Source organism: Triturus cristatus, chromosome 5_2 (genome assembly GCF_964204655.1).
Source record: "Triturus cristatus chromosome 5_2, aTriCri1.1, whole genome shotgun sequence".
Lineage (NCBI taxonomy): Eukaryota > Metazoa > Chordata > Amphibia > Caudata > Salamandridae > Triturus > Triturus cristatus.
This window is the reverse complement of record NC_140588.1, coordinates 228,342,081-228,361,228: the sequence shown is the minus strand read 5'-3', so window position 1 is coordinate 228,361,228 and position 19,148 is coordinate 228,342,081. Positions and strand designations below refer to the sequence as shown.

The following is a 19,148-nucleotide window of genomic DNA, read 5'->3' as shown; positions in this document are numbered from 1 at the left end:
GTGTCAGGGCGATGAGCTCTGCTGCTTGTGCTGACAATATGTCTATTCTTTTAGTCTCTATTATTACAGTATCAGCAGTCACTGCATATGCTGCCACTAATTCTCCCGCCCCTGTCCTCATGCATGAGCCGTCAACATATAGTGTTAGCTCGGGGTCTGGGAGTGCAACATCTGTCAAGTCTTGTCTTGGTTTAGTCACGGTATGTATTACTTCAACACAGTTGTGTGGTGAAACGCTTTCTGTACTGGAGGGCAAAAGGGTAGCAGGATTCAGTATGTTGCATCGTCTGATCTCTATGTGTGGTTGAAATAACGTCAGCTCATAATCCGTCAGTCTAGCTACAGTCAGGTGTTGTGTTTGTGTCCGGTTCAAGAGAACCTCTACTGCGTGTGGTACTTGTACTGTCAGAGGGTGGCCCAGCACTATCGAGTCACTTTGTCTTATGGCTAAGGCCGTTACTGCAACTGATTTAGGCACGCAGGCAAAGCCTGTGCTACTGGGTCTAATGTACTAGAAAGATAAGCACAGGGCTCGTGTTTTCCTGCATGATCTTGTGTTAGGACAGATAGTGCTGTTCCATCCCGCTCTGTCACAAAAACATAAACGATTTGTTGTAATCAGGGTTTGCTAAAACTGGTGCTTGACATAAAGCTCTCTTTAATTCTTCAAATGCCACAGTGTGTTCTTGTGTCCAAGGGAGGACTTTAGTAGAAGCTGTATTAGGGGCTTGGACTAATTCCCCTGAAAGATCACAATAAAACATGAGAAAAAGGGGAAAACACCATACCTATTTCCTTGGCTTAATTTCTAAGGGGGCTAATTTCTAAGGGGCTTAATTTCTTAAGGGGCTAGCGGGAAGCGAACCTCCTCAGGGGCCAGCAGAAAGCCAATATTCTCCTCCTTCCCCCCCTTTTTGACAGGAGGAAATCTGAAACAGATTTCACTGCTGTCAAACACTATCAAACCCTGTGTCTTGTCAACACTATTAATCCCTGTGTGTAGCTACTGGGCGTAAGCAAAATTATAGGAGATACACAGCGTATGTGAAACGGCGAGAAATCCTTCAAATTAATGTACAAACCTCATTGTGTTAGCTCATAAGCTGGCCAAATGACATCTCATATGCAAATGTCCCTATTACATGAACCTACACCAACCTGAAGTCAATATTAATGCTAGGAGGCCCTAATAGGAATGCTAAATTACCTAAATATTCGGAAAACCAAGTTTAAGAACAGTTGTTAATGTTGATAATTAATAATTTATCTGCTAAAGAAATCAGTCAATGTGCAATAATTTCCACCTATACAATAAACAGCCTAATTTAAAAACAAGTCAACTTTTGGGGCCACCACTCACAAGAATGAGCTTACTAAAGCAAACTTTAAAAAGGAAATCCTGTCAGATATTTTCTCATTACCCTAAATACCGAGCCTTATTTGTCACTCTGTGGTGGCAGTCCTTATTTAAAACAGGCCTTTCACGAGTTAAAATGCGAGTGCACAGATCATAATTGTTCCTTAATGTCCAATCTGGAAACATATGACCGAGGCTGCCTGTCTATAAGAGAAAGGCAGTTATGTGAAAAATATTTTAGTCTTGCATAGCCTTTTTCTTTTGTTTCATTCATCTCCAACACCAATTAGACATACACTGATAACGTGTTGTCTGCTATTTTGACAGCATGATAATGGTAATATCATGTCTGTGAAATTTAGTAATTGTGCCAAGCCATCAGTATACCGGGCACAGAAAGCATAGATAATTACACTAACATATATAAATGAGCAGCGATGCGCAATTACAGTACCTACAGCTCAGATGCGAACATTCTGGCCTGCTTAATTTGTCAGGCTTATAATCAATAACTTATTTACCTGCCCTATACAACCCCATCTGGCAGTGGGTCATCCCAATGATGACCGCGTCAAGTCTGACACACAGGATCAGCAACAATAATCAAAAAATGACGAACACACGAACCTGTCTCTTTTTTTTTTTTTTTTTTTTTTTTTTTATAAAAATGTGCTATGCTTCTTTGTACACAATGTACCCTCATGTCCTAGTCGAAGATGCATCTCACATCTTTCCTCACAGACCCGTAACCACTGGATCATTTATCCAATGCAACTGGTGGCAGCTTGTGGCCACAATTCAAAAATGTCTGAATTTGAAAATCGTTTTTATATAGGCACATAGCCCTTAAAATTCCAAGCAAGAGCAACATTTTACTTTCTGACCAGAAGCAATATAACAATTGCTAAAAAATAAAACAAATCTTCTCCATAGACATTTCCTCGGGGCACTTGTTTTGCACAGAATAGAACAAGGGAATCTTTCTCGACTTACATTTCTCAGCTGCCCTGTCTTATCAGAGAAGTTAAAAATAGCCCCTCTGCGCGGCCTGAGCCTGGGCTGCCAGCCATCCTTTGTTTGTTTTTCCTACTCCTGGCCCCAAGGCTCTCCAGCTGCAGGCATTACACAGATGCGATGTCAGAGAAGCCTTTTAAGCAGTGCCCTGTTCTGCTCCTCTCATCGGCCCCCACCTACACTGGCTACAAGGTCAGAATCTGTCTCCGATTTCTGTATCACATTCTGCTCTACACGGCCCCCACCTTCTCCTCACTCTGAAGCTGTCAAAGACAAAAAGACTACTCAATTCCATAAAAACTGCAATAATTCGCTCAATTGAAAAATTATTTTTACATACAATTTGCACTCAGGGGGTCATAATCTTACCGACTTGACCCAGCACATTGGCTCACTGGACCATCAAGAACACAAACCTGTATTCATGAAAAATTTGCAAATTCGAAATACCCACAATTCTTTTTCCAAGCTAAACTTGTCACTAATTATTTTTCGTTAACACTTTGTACATTAGGGGTGTCATCAAATCACAGGAGTTGCTCCTTCTCTAGCTGCACCCCTCTCAATTTCCTATTGACAATGTAGTCAAATGTTGGACCATGTAAACACCAGCTATGCGCTGTTCATTTGGTGGGGGGCTCAAGAACCTTTGGGCTACTATGTAATTAATATATGTATTATAACTGGTCTTTTTACTGGGGCCACTCTTGCTGGGTCCTCTGAAAGGACGGGATAAATACCAGCAACGTCAGTATTTCTTTTTCTGTCAGCCTGCGCTCATTTTACCAGCTCAAATTCCTCCTGTAACATCTCATCCTTGGCTTTTCCAGACTCCAGTCCACTCCTCTCTGCTTCGTGAAACACTTACTCTGTCCTTCTATGTCACTCCGTGCGCCAAAAACTCAATGGCATCCTTCCAAGCTGGTCTACATTTTCTCTTTCATAAGAGTGTTTCGTTGTCCATCTACTTGTCCTGCTTTTACTCGTATACCTTCCTCAACTAACACGTTTTCTCGGGCTTTGTCTGAATCCTCCCTACTTTTCTCTTCTTTTCTGAGCGCTTACTCTGTGCGTCTATGCTATTCTTTACGCCATAATTCAACAGCGTCTTTCTGTGACTGTCTAGCTTTTCTCTTCCACAACTCTTCTTCGACTTTCATGATACATTCGGCATCCCAGGTCCCAGCTACGGGCCATCTCTGACTTTCTGGTAACTCTTTGGTGTAGTCCACCCATAGATCAAGGAATAATATGGCGTCTAAGCCATGCTTGTGATAAATAAAATGTCCTGGAGTGTCCCTAGGAGGAATAGGAACTGCTTCTTCAAGCACCCCTTTTCTGGTAGTAAATCTGTCTTAACTTCGAGAAGAGCGGCATATTGACAACTGATCTGATACTTACTCTTGAACTCACTTAATACGAAAAAAACACAATAATGAACAGTGAACAATGAACAATCATTCATACCACAATATTTGAACACTTTAAACATTAAACATTAAACATTTTAACAACGACCGACAATGATGACAGTCTGCCTAACTAATCACCACGCTGAATTCTTGACAATAACTGAATACTTCGGAATACTTGATATACTGCTAAACAGTACATATACACTGCTAAACAGTGCAGACCGGATTTGTGTACCCAAATCCGTCTTGACCGGCACAACCTATGTGCGCGTCAACACGCCTCCCCGGCGATGGTACTCACCGAGTAGCTCCTTGAAACGGAAGGCCTCAGAGAATGGACTGGACTCGACGACTGCGGACATCGGACCCTCTGGACATCGGGACTTTGAAAACCTGGTTGGCCTCTGTATACCTCGGACGCAGCTCTCTCGCAGGTGGGCTCTGGGTAGACAATCTGCGTTCCTCACCGCCTCGTATGGATGCCTGGTCACAGTCTGTCCCCTTCGGTGGCCTGAGGGAGTTGGCGGGAAAACCCGCGACGTGCACGCTTGAAGTCCATCACGGCTATGGAAGGGGGCAAAACAGGACCTTCATCTCCGGCGTGTGGGGAAAGAGATTAAACTGTTCGGGCGCCATTCTGTGGTAAATAAAATATCACGCTGTCATAATTTTTCAGATATCAATAAGATCATGCATAAAGCAAGAGGCTGAGTCTGTGGTATCAGATACATAAAGGGCTTTATTCCAATAACTCGAGTCAAAGGGAGAATATCTCCATCACCAAAAAGGATCTGGACGGGGCTGAAAAGTATTCTCAATATTCTCAAAACATTATTCACAGAGTACAGTATATATACATTTCTCAATTGTACGTAAGCAAGAGAGCAAGAGAGAATGAGATAAGAGCATGTGGGCGTGTAAGTAGGCGTGAAGGTGGGCGTCCATGTGGGCGTCCACTTGATGATAATGGGTAAATTGTCATGTGTGGGTGGATACCTGGAGATGATTTCGCAATGTCAGCAGAAATACTTGGCAGATATGCGCGCGCAGCAGCATGACGTGTGATTGACGTGCAACTAGAGGGTGAAAGGGACTTGACATTTAGCTCTACATGTGGAGACAAAAGTCTGGGGTTATGTCAACCTAATCCCAAATCATATCTAATATCCTATGTTTAAAGAACTATGTTATCCACAAGGGAAGGGCTCTCGGACAGAATCTATTCTATACTGACTGTGTGTGCGTGTACAAGCGTCTAAGTGTCTACACTAAATGCGAGGGGGTAGGAATATTCCATGGTAACAGGGCTATGAATTACTTGCATGAGGACAGAGAAGCCGGGCCTTTTGCTTGGTAACTGGAAGAATGTTTACTTAAGCTACTAGGCAGGAATGCATCGGCTGAGGGGGAAGCAGATAATTCGAAGGTGAAATACAGTTCTTGGCAGAGAATAGGCTGATGTCAGGCTTCGTGAGCCGCGCAGAGAGTAGGACAAAGTTCATGGATACAGATGCGAGCTCAAGCTGAAGCTGTCAGAGGCAGAGAGCAGGGAAAGGCTTTGAGGACAGAATCGGGCCTACTCTGCCTGAACTGCAAAAATGGAGTAACTTAGCCATAAAAAGTCGGTGGCCTTTCATACTTAGGAATCGAATATCCAGCCCATTCATGGCGGATCTGACAGAGGACATGTTGACGGTGGACGCACATGTATTTGCGTCTTCATAACTGGAACTGGAGGGAACATACATGTACTTGTGACATGCACATAGAACCGTTGGGGTCCAAGATAGGGGACATAACTGACCAGGAAAATCCATATTTCCACAGTGGTTCAAACACCTCACCCGAGGCAGCGAAAGCAGCGCTGTGCGGGGGTGTATGAGCCAGCAGGAAGAGAAATGCCAGGGGGGAGTTCCAGCACACAGGTATGGAGCACACAAAATACAACTTTTAAAATTAAATGCAGCGAAGCGCGCTACTCCCGGCTGTGCCTCAGGAGAGCAAAGTGAATCTGGGGGTGGCGCTAGAAGTCAGCGCTTAAAAGCAATCCTGGTGGAGGGGACGTGGCCTGCGCGAGTGGGCGTGGCCTAAGGCTCGCGGTAGAATGGCGGCAAGAGTGGTTCAAACACCTCACCCGAGGCAGCGAAAGCAGCGCTGTGCGGGGGTGTATGAGCCAGCAGGAAGAGAAATGCCAGGGGGGAGTTCCAGCACACAGGTATGGAGCACACAAAATACAACTTTTAAAATTAAATGCAGCGAAGCGCGCTACTCCCGGCTGTGCCTCAGGAGAGCAAAGTGAATCTGGGGGTGGCGCTAGAAGTCAGCGCTTAAAAGCAATCCTGGTGGAGGGGGCGTGGCCTGCACGAGTGGGCGTGGCCTAAGGCTCGCGGTACAATTCTGCAGCATGATCTACATTACGAATGGATCCCCATAAAGGCTGTGGAACCACATTCCCAAACAGCATATCTATGTCAGCCAGATTCATTACACACGATTCTGCAGTTTGTGATAACTCCTTATAATATCCTGTAGGGTTTTTACGGGGGTCAGGCAATGTCTGCTTAAGTGCTAACACCTCAGAACGCTTCCATGGAACATGTACCCAAACACGCTGAAAATATGGCTGAACAGGTGGGTTAGCAGCCAAATCACCAGGTCTCCAAACTGGGGGAACCTCACGCATTGGATATTGGCGTGCTTTTACCTTCTTCCCCACAGAGAATTCCTGTTCGAACAAGGATTGCTGACAATCGCCATTTCTGAAGGACAGTAAAGTCGCAACTGCTTTATCTACATTGGGACCCACAATTGTACCTTTTTCAAAATCAAATCACACTCGACACAATTCCTGTGGGTTTGGGTTTGCACCATTATCCTCCAATTCCTCACAGAGGAATTCACACATTTTATCAAAGACATACCTCTGTTTTGGGGCATCCCATTGGTGAAAAACGTTAACAACTGATTCCACATTATAGAGTGAAGGGAAACCAATCCACCTACGCGCCAGATGATCTAACACCTCTTTCTCGTCAGGACCAGGCAGCTGACTACGCAATTGCTTACGCTGTAAACCAGGAGTCGCACTAGATGACCCAAAGAGAGGCGACATTAAACTAGTAACTACATTAGCTAGTCGTGCTGAAGGAGAAGTTGAGGCGAAAACGGGGGGATAGACAGAGGGAAGAAAAGCGGATTCAGATACAGGTACCTGGGTAGTGTAAGAAGGAGTGCCAGGGGAGGCAGCTGATGTGCTAGGCAAAGTCACAGGAAGCGCAGGGGCAACAGGTAACAAAACTGGCAGCCCTTGAGAGGGCTGCACTGCAGGGATAGGAGCCAGCAAGAGGAGCTGGCGGCTGTGGGAAGGCTTGCGGCTTATTTGCTGGAGGCTGCACATTTACAAGCTGTGGAGGTGCGGTGGCATTTTGCACATACGGGGGTGGCGAACTTAACAAATGGGACATTAGGGAATCTTTCTCTTTCTCTTCTGTCTCATCTTGCACAAGGGGTGACAAAACAGGGTAACATTTATCGATCCCCGAGTTGGGCGCCAACTGAAGTACTGGGAATTTTAAGCCCAGCGGTGCAGGGGAACACACCCTAAGACTTCGGGTTCTTCCTGTTTCAGACCTACAGATACACAGAGTCTTCTGGGTGAAGTCAAAGATCAGTTTATTGGCTGCAGAACAATTACAGGTATTCTAGAAGTACAACAGCGTGTATGTTCTCAGGAGACTGCTTAAACTTACAGAAACGGGCTTCTCCTTAAATACAAAATATCATGCTTCAGGCACACATTCCTTGTTTTACGATATGGTCATTCACATGTATACATTACAAAGGAAAAGGCAGAGTCATGATGACCATCCCACATTCCAGTTAAGCCAGCCCATAATTATTTACCCAGCAAGGCTCAGATCCCACATCAGATATCAACAGGCCCCAATAAACACGAATATCTCCTGTTTGGAAAACAAGCCATAAAGCAGGAAGAGTCAGGTGTGAAAGAGATTAGCTGGAGGCTCGTGTGGGATGAAAAGGCTTTATGGTGTGTCAAGCCCTGATGCTAATCACAGGTGGCCGCAGGACGGGGAGCTCGTGAGACCGGACTGACCTGGGGCAGCGAAGCCAAGCTGCCCAGGTCACAGAGAAGTCAAAGGAAGGCACATGTGCTCTAAAGGCCCGTATTTGCTTCATGATATGTAGCCTATGTGAGGGCAACCATAAGATGGCCACCGCTCTAAGATGGAACCCACGTAGTCAATGTATAATAACGTATACATAGTGCACTTATCAATGAAATGCTATATAAAGCACTTGTACATACCCCATTGACCATTCGCGGTTCGCTAATACCGAGATAGATAGGGGTAGGGCCCTGCCTCCTACGCGGTCCCAAATTTCAAAGTACCACAGTTGCCAAGGCTTGTTGGGTCCAATCTGGTCGTCGACACCACAGCACTCGACAGACTTCATGGGACAGTTCGAATCCAGCTCCTTGTTGTCATTGATGCCTCCTGGACCTCGTGGCTGAAGAGTCAAGACACCCGTCAACTCATCTGAAGCACCCGACATCTGTGGGCATTGGTCCATCCTGCCCTTGGTCACTGGTAAGTGACCCAGACTCTGTCCCCTCTGCTTTCAGGTTCCTTCCATCCTAGATACAGGCTTGGATCACTTCGGACACTTCTCCTCTTCACGGAAGCAGCACTTCTTCGCCAGCTTCCATTGAAATCGACGACGCGACCCGACACCAAAAGACACCTATGCACCCGGCTTCCCTGGGTGAGGTAACACGAGTACTCCGGTGCTCCCGTGGGTGCTAGCCCTAGAACTTCCTAAGTCCAAAAGGGTTTGGTCTTGACTCATTTCTAAGTGTCCCTAATCTTTAAATTTCCAACCGCGACATTGCCCATAGGAGATAACGGGAACCTGCGGTTGTGTTTACACACTGCACACGGCCCCCGTGGGTCCCCTGTGTCACTACCTTGGGTGGTTCCTTGGGTTCCCAGCGATTCTACAGGCTCTAGGCCTTGTGTCTAGTTCAGTCGTGGTTCTTATACCACTTTATTGGTATATGGTTTGGTATGCCCCTAGGGCCCAAACGTGTATTTGTGCTATTACTGTTGATTGCTAACTTGTAAATTAAGTACTTCGAACTCAAGTCTCATAAAGAGACTAGAGAAGTGTGTTTTATCTTAAATTCATATATTTTAAATATACACCTGGTGTGGTTGTCCTTTCATTTGATCATTCAAGAGATTATAGACTGGTGAAACAAGCTGCTTTAAATTCCTTCAAGACTTAGCCTGAAGGCTGCTCTCCATAGCTACCACTAGGATAGCTTTCAATAAAGGTTGTCTTTGACCTATTCAACATAAGGGGTTGTTTGGACTGATACAGGGTGCCCACTATAACTAGTGGACAGCATATAACAGGCCAACTTCTCACAGCGTGTGAGGCCCTCTTCTTCTTTGAGAAGCACCCTACCTGCACACCCTCCTCCTGGTGATTGGTATGAAATGCACATAACAATAATGGCCAGGTTCCAGGACATATATGGGTGCCAACGATGCAAGCAGAAAGAGGCTGTGCCCACCTAACACGAGTGTCTTCGGAGCTGCAGTGACCTCTTGGCTAACAGGGGGCTCCTCGGACCTGCAGTGACCTCTGGCTAACACGGGCAGGGGGCTCCTCGGACCGAAGGTTCAAGTCCCAAACGACAACAACTCATCAGACGAAAGAGGCTGCCAGGACAGTAAAGCCCGGGGCAGACCCTGTCCTGGGGTCGATTCAAGAAGGGTCATGGCTATCACCTGCTGGGGGTAGGGGTGGGGGGCAGGAAGAGGCCTGGTGGGTGAGGGCATCATGGACTTGTTTCACCAACACCAAGTGCAGCTCCATCAGCAGGGACACTCTCGCTTAGAACTGCGGGGCTGTCACCACTATTCAGCCTCCACACCCCCAAGACCCTCCTCGCACCACATGAGTCTCACTAATGCCGGACATCTCTGACTAAAGAAATACATACTCTGAGCGGAGCGGGCTCTTTCACAAGCAGTCACGGCTTGTATCGCAATACTCGCGGGGGGTAGCGTGGGGGTGGGGGTGGGGGAATTAAAATAAACAAAAGAAAAGAAAGAAAACTTACCTGACCACGCATGATTGGGCACGGCGGAAAAATTCACCGACCTTCACCAGTCATGCGCACTTGTGGTGCTGCCTGCCCCTGGTCTGACAATGCATCATGCATGTCAGTCAACATGACGCCGGACCGCCCACCCCCTTCAGACTCTGAAGGGGGTTGGCGGTCCGACGTCATGCTGACTGACATGATTGTCAGTTCTCCCTCGGCGTCTCTGAACTTAAAAAAACTGAGTCAGTTTACTTAAGTTCACAGACGCCGAGGGAGCTGTGGGCGTGGGCGGCTTGTGTGGCAACGCCCCAGCGCCCCAATGGACGCACCGCCACTGAGACAAGGAGAACATGCATTTAGATACTTGGCTCCAAAACTATGGAATTCCCTCTTCCTCTATCTCTGTCTCTATTCCACTGAGAATTAATACCGGAAATAGTTGAAGGCTTGATTGTTCTAATTTGGGGGGAGGGGGTGAGTTATAGTTACTTTAGGGCACGAGCTATAGTTACTTGAGGATCAGGATGCCTTTAACCTGCCCCCTTATAAAGCTTTTTCTGATTATTTTCATAACACCAGGATTTTTTCTGCATATTCAGTAATGGCATCCATTTAATTTCTGTTTCTCCATCAGTCAGCCAATCGTAGTGCGAGCTCCCAAGGGACTTGAGGAAACAATGCACTCCCACAAGAAGGAGATGGCTGACGGAAGAAAAAGTCCTCTCGACCAATCCCATGGCTCTATTTTTGTATTTGCATTACTGCAGGACTCTTGCAAAACTCTCGGGAACCCAACCATCCAGATATGCAAACATATTTTTTAATATTTATTTCTTAAAAGCTACTGAATGAATTTACACCAAATCACAAAAGCATGCTTTCTGAACTAGCTCACTCACTGCCCAATTTGGTATAATTCATTTCAGCGGTATTGCCTGTTGCACGTTTCAAAAATCCTAATGGAAATGCTGGGGTAAATTTAGCTTAAGGACCCCCTTTTTTCTTGTCCCCTGCTTCGCAGATCGTCCAAAAAATTTTAGGAAGGAGCTGCTGTGGAATTGGATAACAAATTCCATTTTAAAATCCTGAATAATTCTGCAGATCTTATAGATATCAAATAGCTGCTGTTTTATTGACCCAACTACTACACAGTGCCACAAGCCTGGAGATGGCCTGCACCTATAACAGTGGTATTTCAATGGTTGACGCTGTTCTACAATTCTTCTGTCAGGATTTGGTACAGGAGATGTGTACTCAGAGCAAGGTTACACTCCTACATTTCTTAAGGCACTTCCTCAAGTGTTCAGGTAGTTAAGATTCCTTCTTTTCTTTAATTGGACACCATTAAATATACTGCTGGTGTATTGATGCACATTGCCCCTGCTGCATGGCTCCTTCTCACATCGCGGGTGGAGCTGAGCTGCCTTGCCTTGTGGGGCAGGAGAGAAGATCCATACTGCAGTAGCAGATTTGGCTGACCGAGCATCAGAACTCCAGGGGTTGAGGTTGTCGGCAAGGCAAAGTAAAGAGTATACGTCTGTATACCCCACCTCACCCTTCCCTGCGACCGAGATCTGGGAGTTGCCGCAGGCCCGAAGGTCCCTTCCGCCCTGCGGCCACCCGAGTTGATGCCTTCCACCACACCAGGAGCTAGGTTCCGTGACTCCTGAGATGCGCCCGGAGTGAATACGGCAGGTGGAAAGTCTGGAGTGCCGTGCACGTCTCTGTGCTAGCTGAACGAGAGACAGAACGGATTCCAGAGTCCACCGAGGCTAATCGCAGAACGAACACCATACTTCGGTTCCTGGTGAAGCGCAGCACCATATAATGCCACCTGCGGACATCTAAACATGCTAATTTCAACATAATCACTACCACTAACTTCGTCGACCGGGAAAATGCGGTAACCCAAAATGGCGTACATCGAGTGGCACCCGTAGCTGCTGTGACGTGGATCAATTACATGCCTGATCACCCACCTGAACGGCTGCTTCACGGGGATTTAAGCTGCCTCCGTCTCCAGTTAAGGTACCACCACTTTACAACAATTCAAACTTATTTTATCATCACTTCGAGCTTCTTTCAGATGTGGCCTGACCCTAAGATGGCAGCCGTAATTGACACACTCGTAATAGAGACATTTGCGCACTGTCCCCCAGTGTTTTAACTGACTGTGGAGTGTAAGGAGCATTTCATTCTCAACCCACTGTGTCGCCCACATTCCATGCTATGGGGAGCACATCTTGCATCGCTTCGTTCCTCTTTTGTGCCCGCAGAGTGCCAGCGCCTTTGCAGATTCACAAAATGGCGCCCAGCTCCTATTAAGTTATTCTCTAACCTCGGGAGCCTTTTAATGAGCATCTGACGGTCTGATTTCAGCTGGTCAAGTACTCCAGTGAATTCACTGTCCATTCCTTTAGCTAATCATCATTGTATGCCTTGCTGCTGTAACTGAACTCTAAACCGAGGATCTCTTAATTGAAGGGGATGCCGCATTAAAGTGCCTCTGCAGCATCTAGCTCCGCAGTGCAGCATGAGGGGTGTAAAGAAGGAGGCGACTGTGGCCTTCCCCATAGGTCATCAAACACTGATAGCGCTCAGCATTGGGACACTGCTTCTGGGAGCAAGCCCCCTGAGGACTGATAATCTGTCTCTTTCACCTCTCCACTGATGGGACTAGCGGGAGGACGAATCAGAGGGTTTTTCCCAATTTCACCGGGAACAATGCCTTCGATTGAACTATGATGATGCCCCATGGGCGAAAACCAAATCTGTTTGTACTTACCGCTGAACCAGAGTACCATTGGCGGTTGACCAGTGGAGCTGTCCTATGCAGCTATAAGAGGAGACTGGCTATGGTTCACCCCCTCGGCCATCACCTACCCAGCCGGACATCGGACATTGTTTTTTAACGGTGCTTCACAGTCTTGTCTATCTTTCACTTTGACTGCTTGTTTCCCCTGAAGTCCCTTCCCCCCTCTGGTCTGTCTGACGCTATCTGCATTCCTTTTCCCCTGTTTACCTTTCCCCCTCTACCTTCCATTCCACATAAGATGTTCTGTCTTTGCTATGTAACACGAAAATAACTTATGTTATCATGTAATCTCATGTTTTTCTACTGTCCGTTCTCAACACGGAGTCCGAGCAACCCTGACTGATGCCCGGTGGAGCTCTCCTTTGCAGCTATACATGAGTCTGACTATGGTTCACCCCCTCGGCCATCACCTACCCAGCCGGACATCGGTCATTGTTTTAACGGTGCTTCACGGTCTTGTCTATCTTTCACTTTGACTGCTTGTTTCCCCTGAAGTCCCATCCCCCCTCTGATGTGCCTGACGCTATCTACATTCCTTTTCCCCTACTTACCTTTCCCCCTCTACCTTCCATTCCACATAAAACGTTTTGTCTTTACTACGTAACGCGAAAAAAACGTATTTTATCGTGTAATCTCATGTTTTTTACTGTCTATGCTCACCGCGGAGTCCGAACCACCTTCGCCGACGCCCAGTGGAGCTGCCCTATGCAGCTATAGAGGAGTTTGGCCCTTGTTCACCCCCTCGGCTGTCTGCTACCCGGCCGGAAATCTGACATTGTTTTTCTCGCTTCCCCGTTATGTTTCCCTCCCTCTTTTTATCTCCTATGTCTATACTTGGAATCTGTAACTGAAGTAATCATGTAATCTGTAACTTGCTGATCATCATGTAAAACGCTCTGATACCTCCGGGTCTAGCCAGCGCTATATAAAACTTTGCAAATAAATAAAATAAATGTATATCAATTTCACATCTACAGGAGCAACTACCTATGACTAGATTCACCATAATTGTATTCTGCTTGGACATTCCCTAAATGGGTTCCTTTCGATGTCACAGAAATCAGCCCTCATCTTGCAGATAATACTGAAGGGTTTAAAATGTGTTTCTATAAAATACTCTATTGTTTAGTGCGGTGTTTCTGAGAGATAAACACAATCTTGAGTAACGGAGCCTTTCCCTAGCATGTCATGTAGTATTGAATGTTGCCAAGTCAAATTATTTTCTTTATGGTTTTTGCAGGTAACATCCAGAACTTTGAGAAACCTTTTGAGGGCTCGCAGCTGAATGCAGGGGCAGTGTCTATGGCTCTGTACTCGGCTTTGTATTCGTTCGCTGGCTGGGATGTTTTGAACTACGTTTCTGAGGAAATGAAAAATCCTGAAAGGTAACATGTTCTATGTACTTTATAATGTTAACAATTGTCCTGCCACAAAAACTGCATAAGATCTGATTAAATATATACGCCACACAAGCGCATAATTTGTAAAAAAATAAAAAAAAAAGAAGACAAGAAAAGAAAAACGTGCCAGGGTTCTTGTCGGCAGGCCACGGCAACTTGCATCACACATTGATTGCCCCTGGCATGCTGGCAATGATAGAAAAAAACACACACAAGTGTGACAATTCAGACTATTCCAGGTCCCCAAAGAACAACTTGGACGGCAGGAAATAGTCATTTTTAATGTATATTGAATAAATAATAACCTGGTGTGTTAGTCATCTCTAAATTGGTCACACAGCGCCATCTTGTGGCAGACTCTCACAAGCGCCGGTGTAGACAATTAAGTGCTGGTGCACAGCTATTATTACTGGAAGCAGACCAGATAAAAGCCACAGAAAGAGTTGGGGCCTCATGAAGAGTGCCCAAGAGTTCTGAGTAATAATTATCACACATGATAAAATCTATGCGATTATTATCAGCCATTAGAAGTTCAACTCACAAAATTAGGCCTGGCATGTGGATTTTGATGCTTACTGTGAGGAGGAGGTTCTGACCATCTTATCCGCCTGGATTTATCACTTTTTGATGACCTAGTTTAGAACCTTTTTATTGTGGGAAGCCTCATAACCTTTTTCATTCCTGCAATGTCCATTTCAGATCCTATACGCCTGGGGACACCTCTAGCTCTGCCGTGGGACATATTCGTTCCACCTTTAATTCCCGAAAATCCAGCCTGTGGTGCAACAAACACCCTGCATCATTCCTTGACTTCCTGCAAAAGACGGGTTATTGAAAACCTTTCTGAGCCAAGTTAGTCTGAGCAAACATAAATTTCTCCTTTAATTTCCTCTGCGTCATGTCCAATTCACTGCAGTATTTTACATAACGCAATATTTCATCTAACAAATAGGTCTGCTACAGATAACACTGATCTCATGTTTCAATCCTAATATGAATATGAAATGAAAATCCCCATATCCTTTTCTCCAGGACACTCACATCCACAATGCTGTTTAAACACCTGCAGTAATCTCTCATAGTGCTCATTAAAATGTCTTTGTCGGCTCCTGTCTGGTTCTCTAAATCTTTAACTAATCAGTATCCCTTGGAGGTATTATCCCTTACAAAAAGGTCATAACTGCTTCATATTTCTCCATCTCCAGCTGGGATGGTGCACCACTCCCTCTCTTTATAGGTGGTTCTCTTTTCGGCCATTGTACGGCTACTTTACATTCTGCCCATAAGTCAGATGGTACCTCAATGTCAAGAAACGTATCCAAATCCCTCCACAACACTTTTGAAATCTTTATAAATCTTTTCACTTGTGTGTACCACTGCATCGGCTTGTCTCTCAATATTGGAAAATTGTTCATAAATGCTGTCAAATCACCTCTATTCCATGGCACGTGTAAGTAAGTTCCTCCAGCCATTTCCCTAAATGGATATGTTACTGCCTCATCCACATTCAGCTCATCCAGTTTTCTCTCTGCTTCTCTCTTTTTCTTAGCAAACACAAGGAGATGATGGACGAGACGCTGAAACTTATCAGACACTCACCCCCAGTCACAGATCTGAGTTGAATCCGTCATCGTTCTTTAGCTCACTTCCCCACCCCAGTTTAGTTGTGTTTGCTCTTTTCTCTCTTTTTCTTTTCATGTTTCTTTGCCCATCAACGTTCCAACTTTTTCACATCCTTCCATCTGCGAATGCATTTGGTCAGTTTGATAATGTGCAAATGCATTCCTGTAAGCCTCATGTTTTTTATTGCCTCATCATCCAACTCAACCCTATAGCTACTATACAGATTCATGTTGTTAGAAAGATACTTCTTTGCTATCCCTGCCAATTTGTTATGTTCCATAGCAGTCCTTCGTATAATCTCCCTACACAGGTAGATTAACTAATTTCTCAGATATTGATCCAACTGGTCAAACTCCAAACAACCTTTGATTAGCTCTTCTAATTCTATCTTCAATCTTGGAATATTCAATGATCTGTCCTTTCCGATCTCTATTTATTTTGGGGTCTCTGTGACCTCTGCCCTTCTCTCTCTAGTAATCTCTTCAAGCCATGCTTCCATCTTCATTGATAATTTAGTCATTAGGGGCTAAGGGAGTTGTGAAGACTAAATTCCCTCCTCTGTCTTCTAGAGCCTGCAAAATTTGTGGGGGTCTCCACAGAACTAACTGTGTGTTCTGGGTTGTTGGTACATTTCCCAAAACTGGTGTCATCAAAATTTCTGGCCCTCTCTGATTCTGGGGTGATGCACTTGCAGCCAAACAAGGTGCAACTGGATTATTCTCAAAGGGGACCACATCTGGTGGTCATCTCACAACTGGTGTAACAATCTGTAAAATCTATAAAGGACGTTCAGTAAGAAGTGGATCGGGATACATTGGAGCTGTAGTTATGGTCTGACTGGCACTAGCACTTACTTCTGAGTCAGAAAAACGAATAGTTAGTGGTGGTCAGAAAGACACCATCTATTCTAATATCTCGTCTGCTGAATCTGACTCATCTCCTTGTCTAGCAGTATCCTTACTCTTTTTCGCACCTTATGATGTAAGAACTGGATATAATGTGGTTCCTTTAATAATGCCCTAGTCCATCTACGCTTTTCTTCATCCCATTGAGCATTTGCATAATTCTTCATTGCTTTCCTGTCCTTCTCTGATATTTATCCCTCTCCTTTTCTCTTGCACCTTTTTTCCAAGCATGAAAAGCCTCATGCTGCATAGGTTGAGGCGGTGGCTTCATTTCATACAATTTCTCCATCAAATGATCTAGGATTCTGTTATTGAATGTCTCATACCTTGAAAAACTCAAAGGACCCTCATATTCCTTCACCCTCCTCCTTTGTCAAAGCCAAAAACAAGAGCTTAGACCATGTTCAGTAGACATAATGTATGCCGGAGTATCCTCAGGGGCTGCCTCCTCAACTTTATGTACAGTTATAGTGACATATCCTCTTACCAATTTCTTAAAATGCTTAAAACATTTCATGATGACAGTTTTTAATTTTCCAAATGTTCACTTTAAAACCAAATGTTTTGATTCTGTTGCATACATGGCAAATGTGATTCTCCAAGCAAACGACAGATTTTAATTTCACATAATTTCTTTCTAAATTTAAAGAAAGCACTCAAATTGACAATGTCCAGTCACAGTACAACACTGAAAACCCACTAGACAATGACAGCTTTAAAGCACGCCCACCTTCACAATTTTCTTTGCATTAACACACAACTTTTAAATATCTTCTTTAAAAAACTTCTTGTTTGCTTTTTCTAATGGAAATTAGGTATCAGAACCATTCAAGAGTATTGTACACTCCCAAATGAACTCTCGACCAGCAAACAAATCACACAAATCAATGCATCTACACCCGTATGCGCAATAAGGTTCCACTAACATTAGCCAAGATTAATCAAGCACAACAGCTTGTCCCAATTGTAATTGATGGAAGTGATGGTACCTCACACTCCACATCTAAATGTCCTGCAGACAAGTTTAAAGCTTTTGTTATTATCCCGGCATCTTTCCACTTCAACGAGCCTGAAAATCAACTCCTCCCTTTCAACAACTCGATGTCTCTATAGCCCACTCATACACCTGAAAAGAAAAGACACTCACAACTACAATACTCGCTACCAAGACATTTTAACCCTATTAATACTCATACCTTCAATAACTGGACCTGCCAAAATCACCATGTCTTCGAATTCGGCTTTGCCTTGCCATCAGGATCTGGACACTGGAAACTGGAATCGGGATTATTTTAATGTAACTTGGGTACTAATTTAAATGCTCCATTTGGGGTATGAACCATATCCTCTGCTACCAGAAACTGATAGCGCCTAAAGGATTTGACCAAATGGTATTTAAGACTAAACAACCCGACTTACAGATTTCATCCTTTGAAAATCCTGATGGCATTTGGTAGGTCAAGGGACCTTTGCCACCGAGGTATGAATGGAGCTGGAATGAATACACAAATCAGCATATATCATCAGCTGCCATATCCTTAATGTTCAGAGAGTGGTTGGATACATTTTGAAAGCCTTTATTTATCTTAATGGATTAGTATGGGTTTGTCATCTTTATCCAAATTAGTTCAGTTTATAGTTAAATAAAAAGGTTGATTAGTGACAGCTTAAATCAAATTTAGAGTGTTCCATAAAGTGATTTGTCACTAAACTAGCTAAGAGCCTAATCTACCCTACACAGAGAAACCCATCAAGTGTTCCTTTTCAGGAAATGAGCAAGATTTCGGAGCATAGTCAGAACTACCCATAAAGAGTCGTTCTGGAAACTGAGTTGAGTTCCCCACTGCTGCAGTTGCAATGGTCAGAACATCAGTGAAAGAAGATGCATAAGAAAGCTGTTTTTTGTTTGACTTGTTGGGCTAATTGTATTTTGTGAGCCAGAAGACATGACAAAGAAAACTTGCATGTGACCATAAATGGATCTTTCAGTTGTTCATGTAGTAAATCTTGAACTTTACATGCAGTCTAGTTTATTTTTTGGGCTTCCTTGCTACTTTTAGTAGTATAGTGTTTCAAGATATCTCTAAGTTGAAAAACCCTATAACAACAAAATTCGACTGGCTGTTTTCACACTACAGCAAATACAAAAGACTATGTAAAATGCTTTGGATATCAAGCCCGTTTTGGGACAGGACTCATGTGTGGGCATACCAGCAGCACTTAGGGTGGGAAACGACACAAAAATGACAGGGGTGATGGAAGGAATACTTAAATTAATCTCAGCCAATGACAATCTCTAGGGCCACATTCCTCTCCATCGATTTCTTGCCAACTATGCCACTTCACACAGTAACATGATGAAAGGGAAAACTCCACCACCTGACCATGCTGCCAAAGTCAACTGCTGTGTCTTGAGAACATAAACATCAGATATGGTTGTTCAACAATGACACTTAAACCTGACACATACCTAACCTATGTAC

At 44.5% G+C, this 19,148-nt stretch overlaps 1 protein-coding gene across 3 annotated transcripts in view; it reads left to right on the top strand.

Moving 5' to 3' along the window:
- LOC146822827 (Y+L amino acid transporter 2-like) overlaps window positions 1–19,148 on the top strand; it is a 436,531-nt gene that overhangs the window by 299,071 nt on the left and 118,312 nt on the right. For all 3 annotated transcript variants that reach the window (XM_085607020.1, XM_085607018.1, XM_085607019.1), the window contains one exon: window positions 13,978–14,122. In XM_085607020.1, the coding sequence (XP_085463146.1) occupies window positions 13,978–14,122 (145 nt within the window). The remainder of the gene's footprint in view (window positions 1–13,977; window positions 14,123–19,148) is intronic.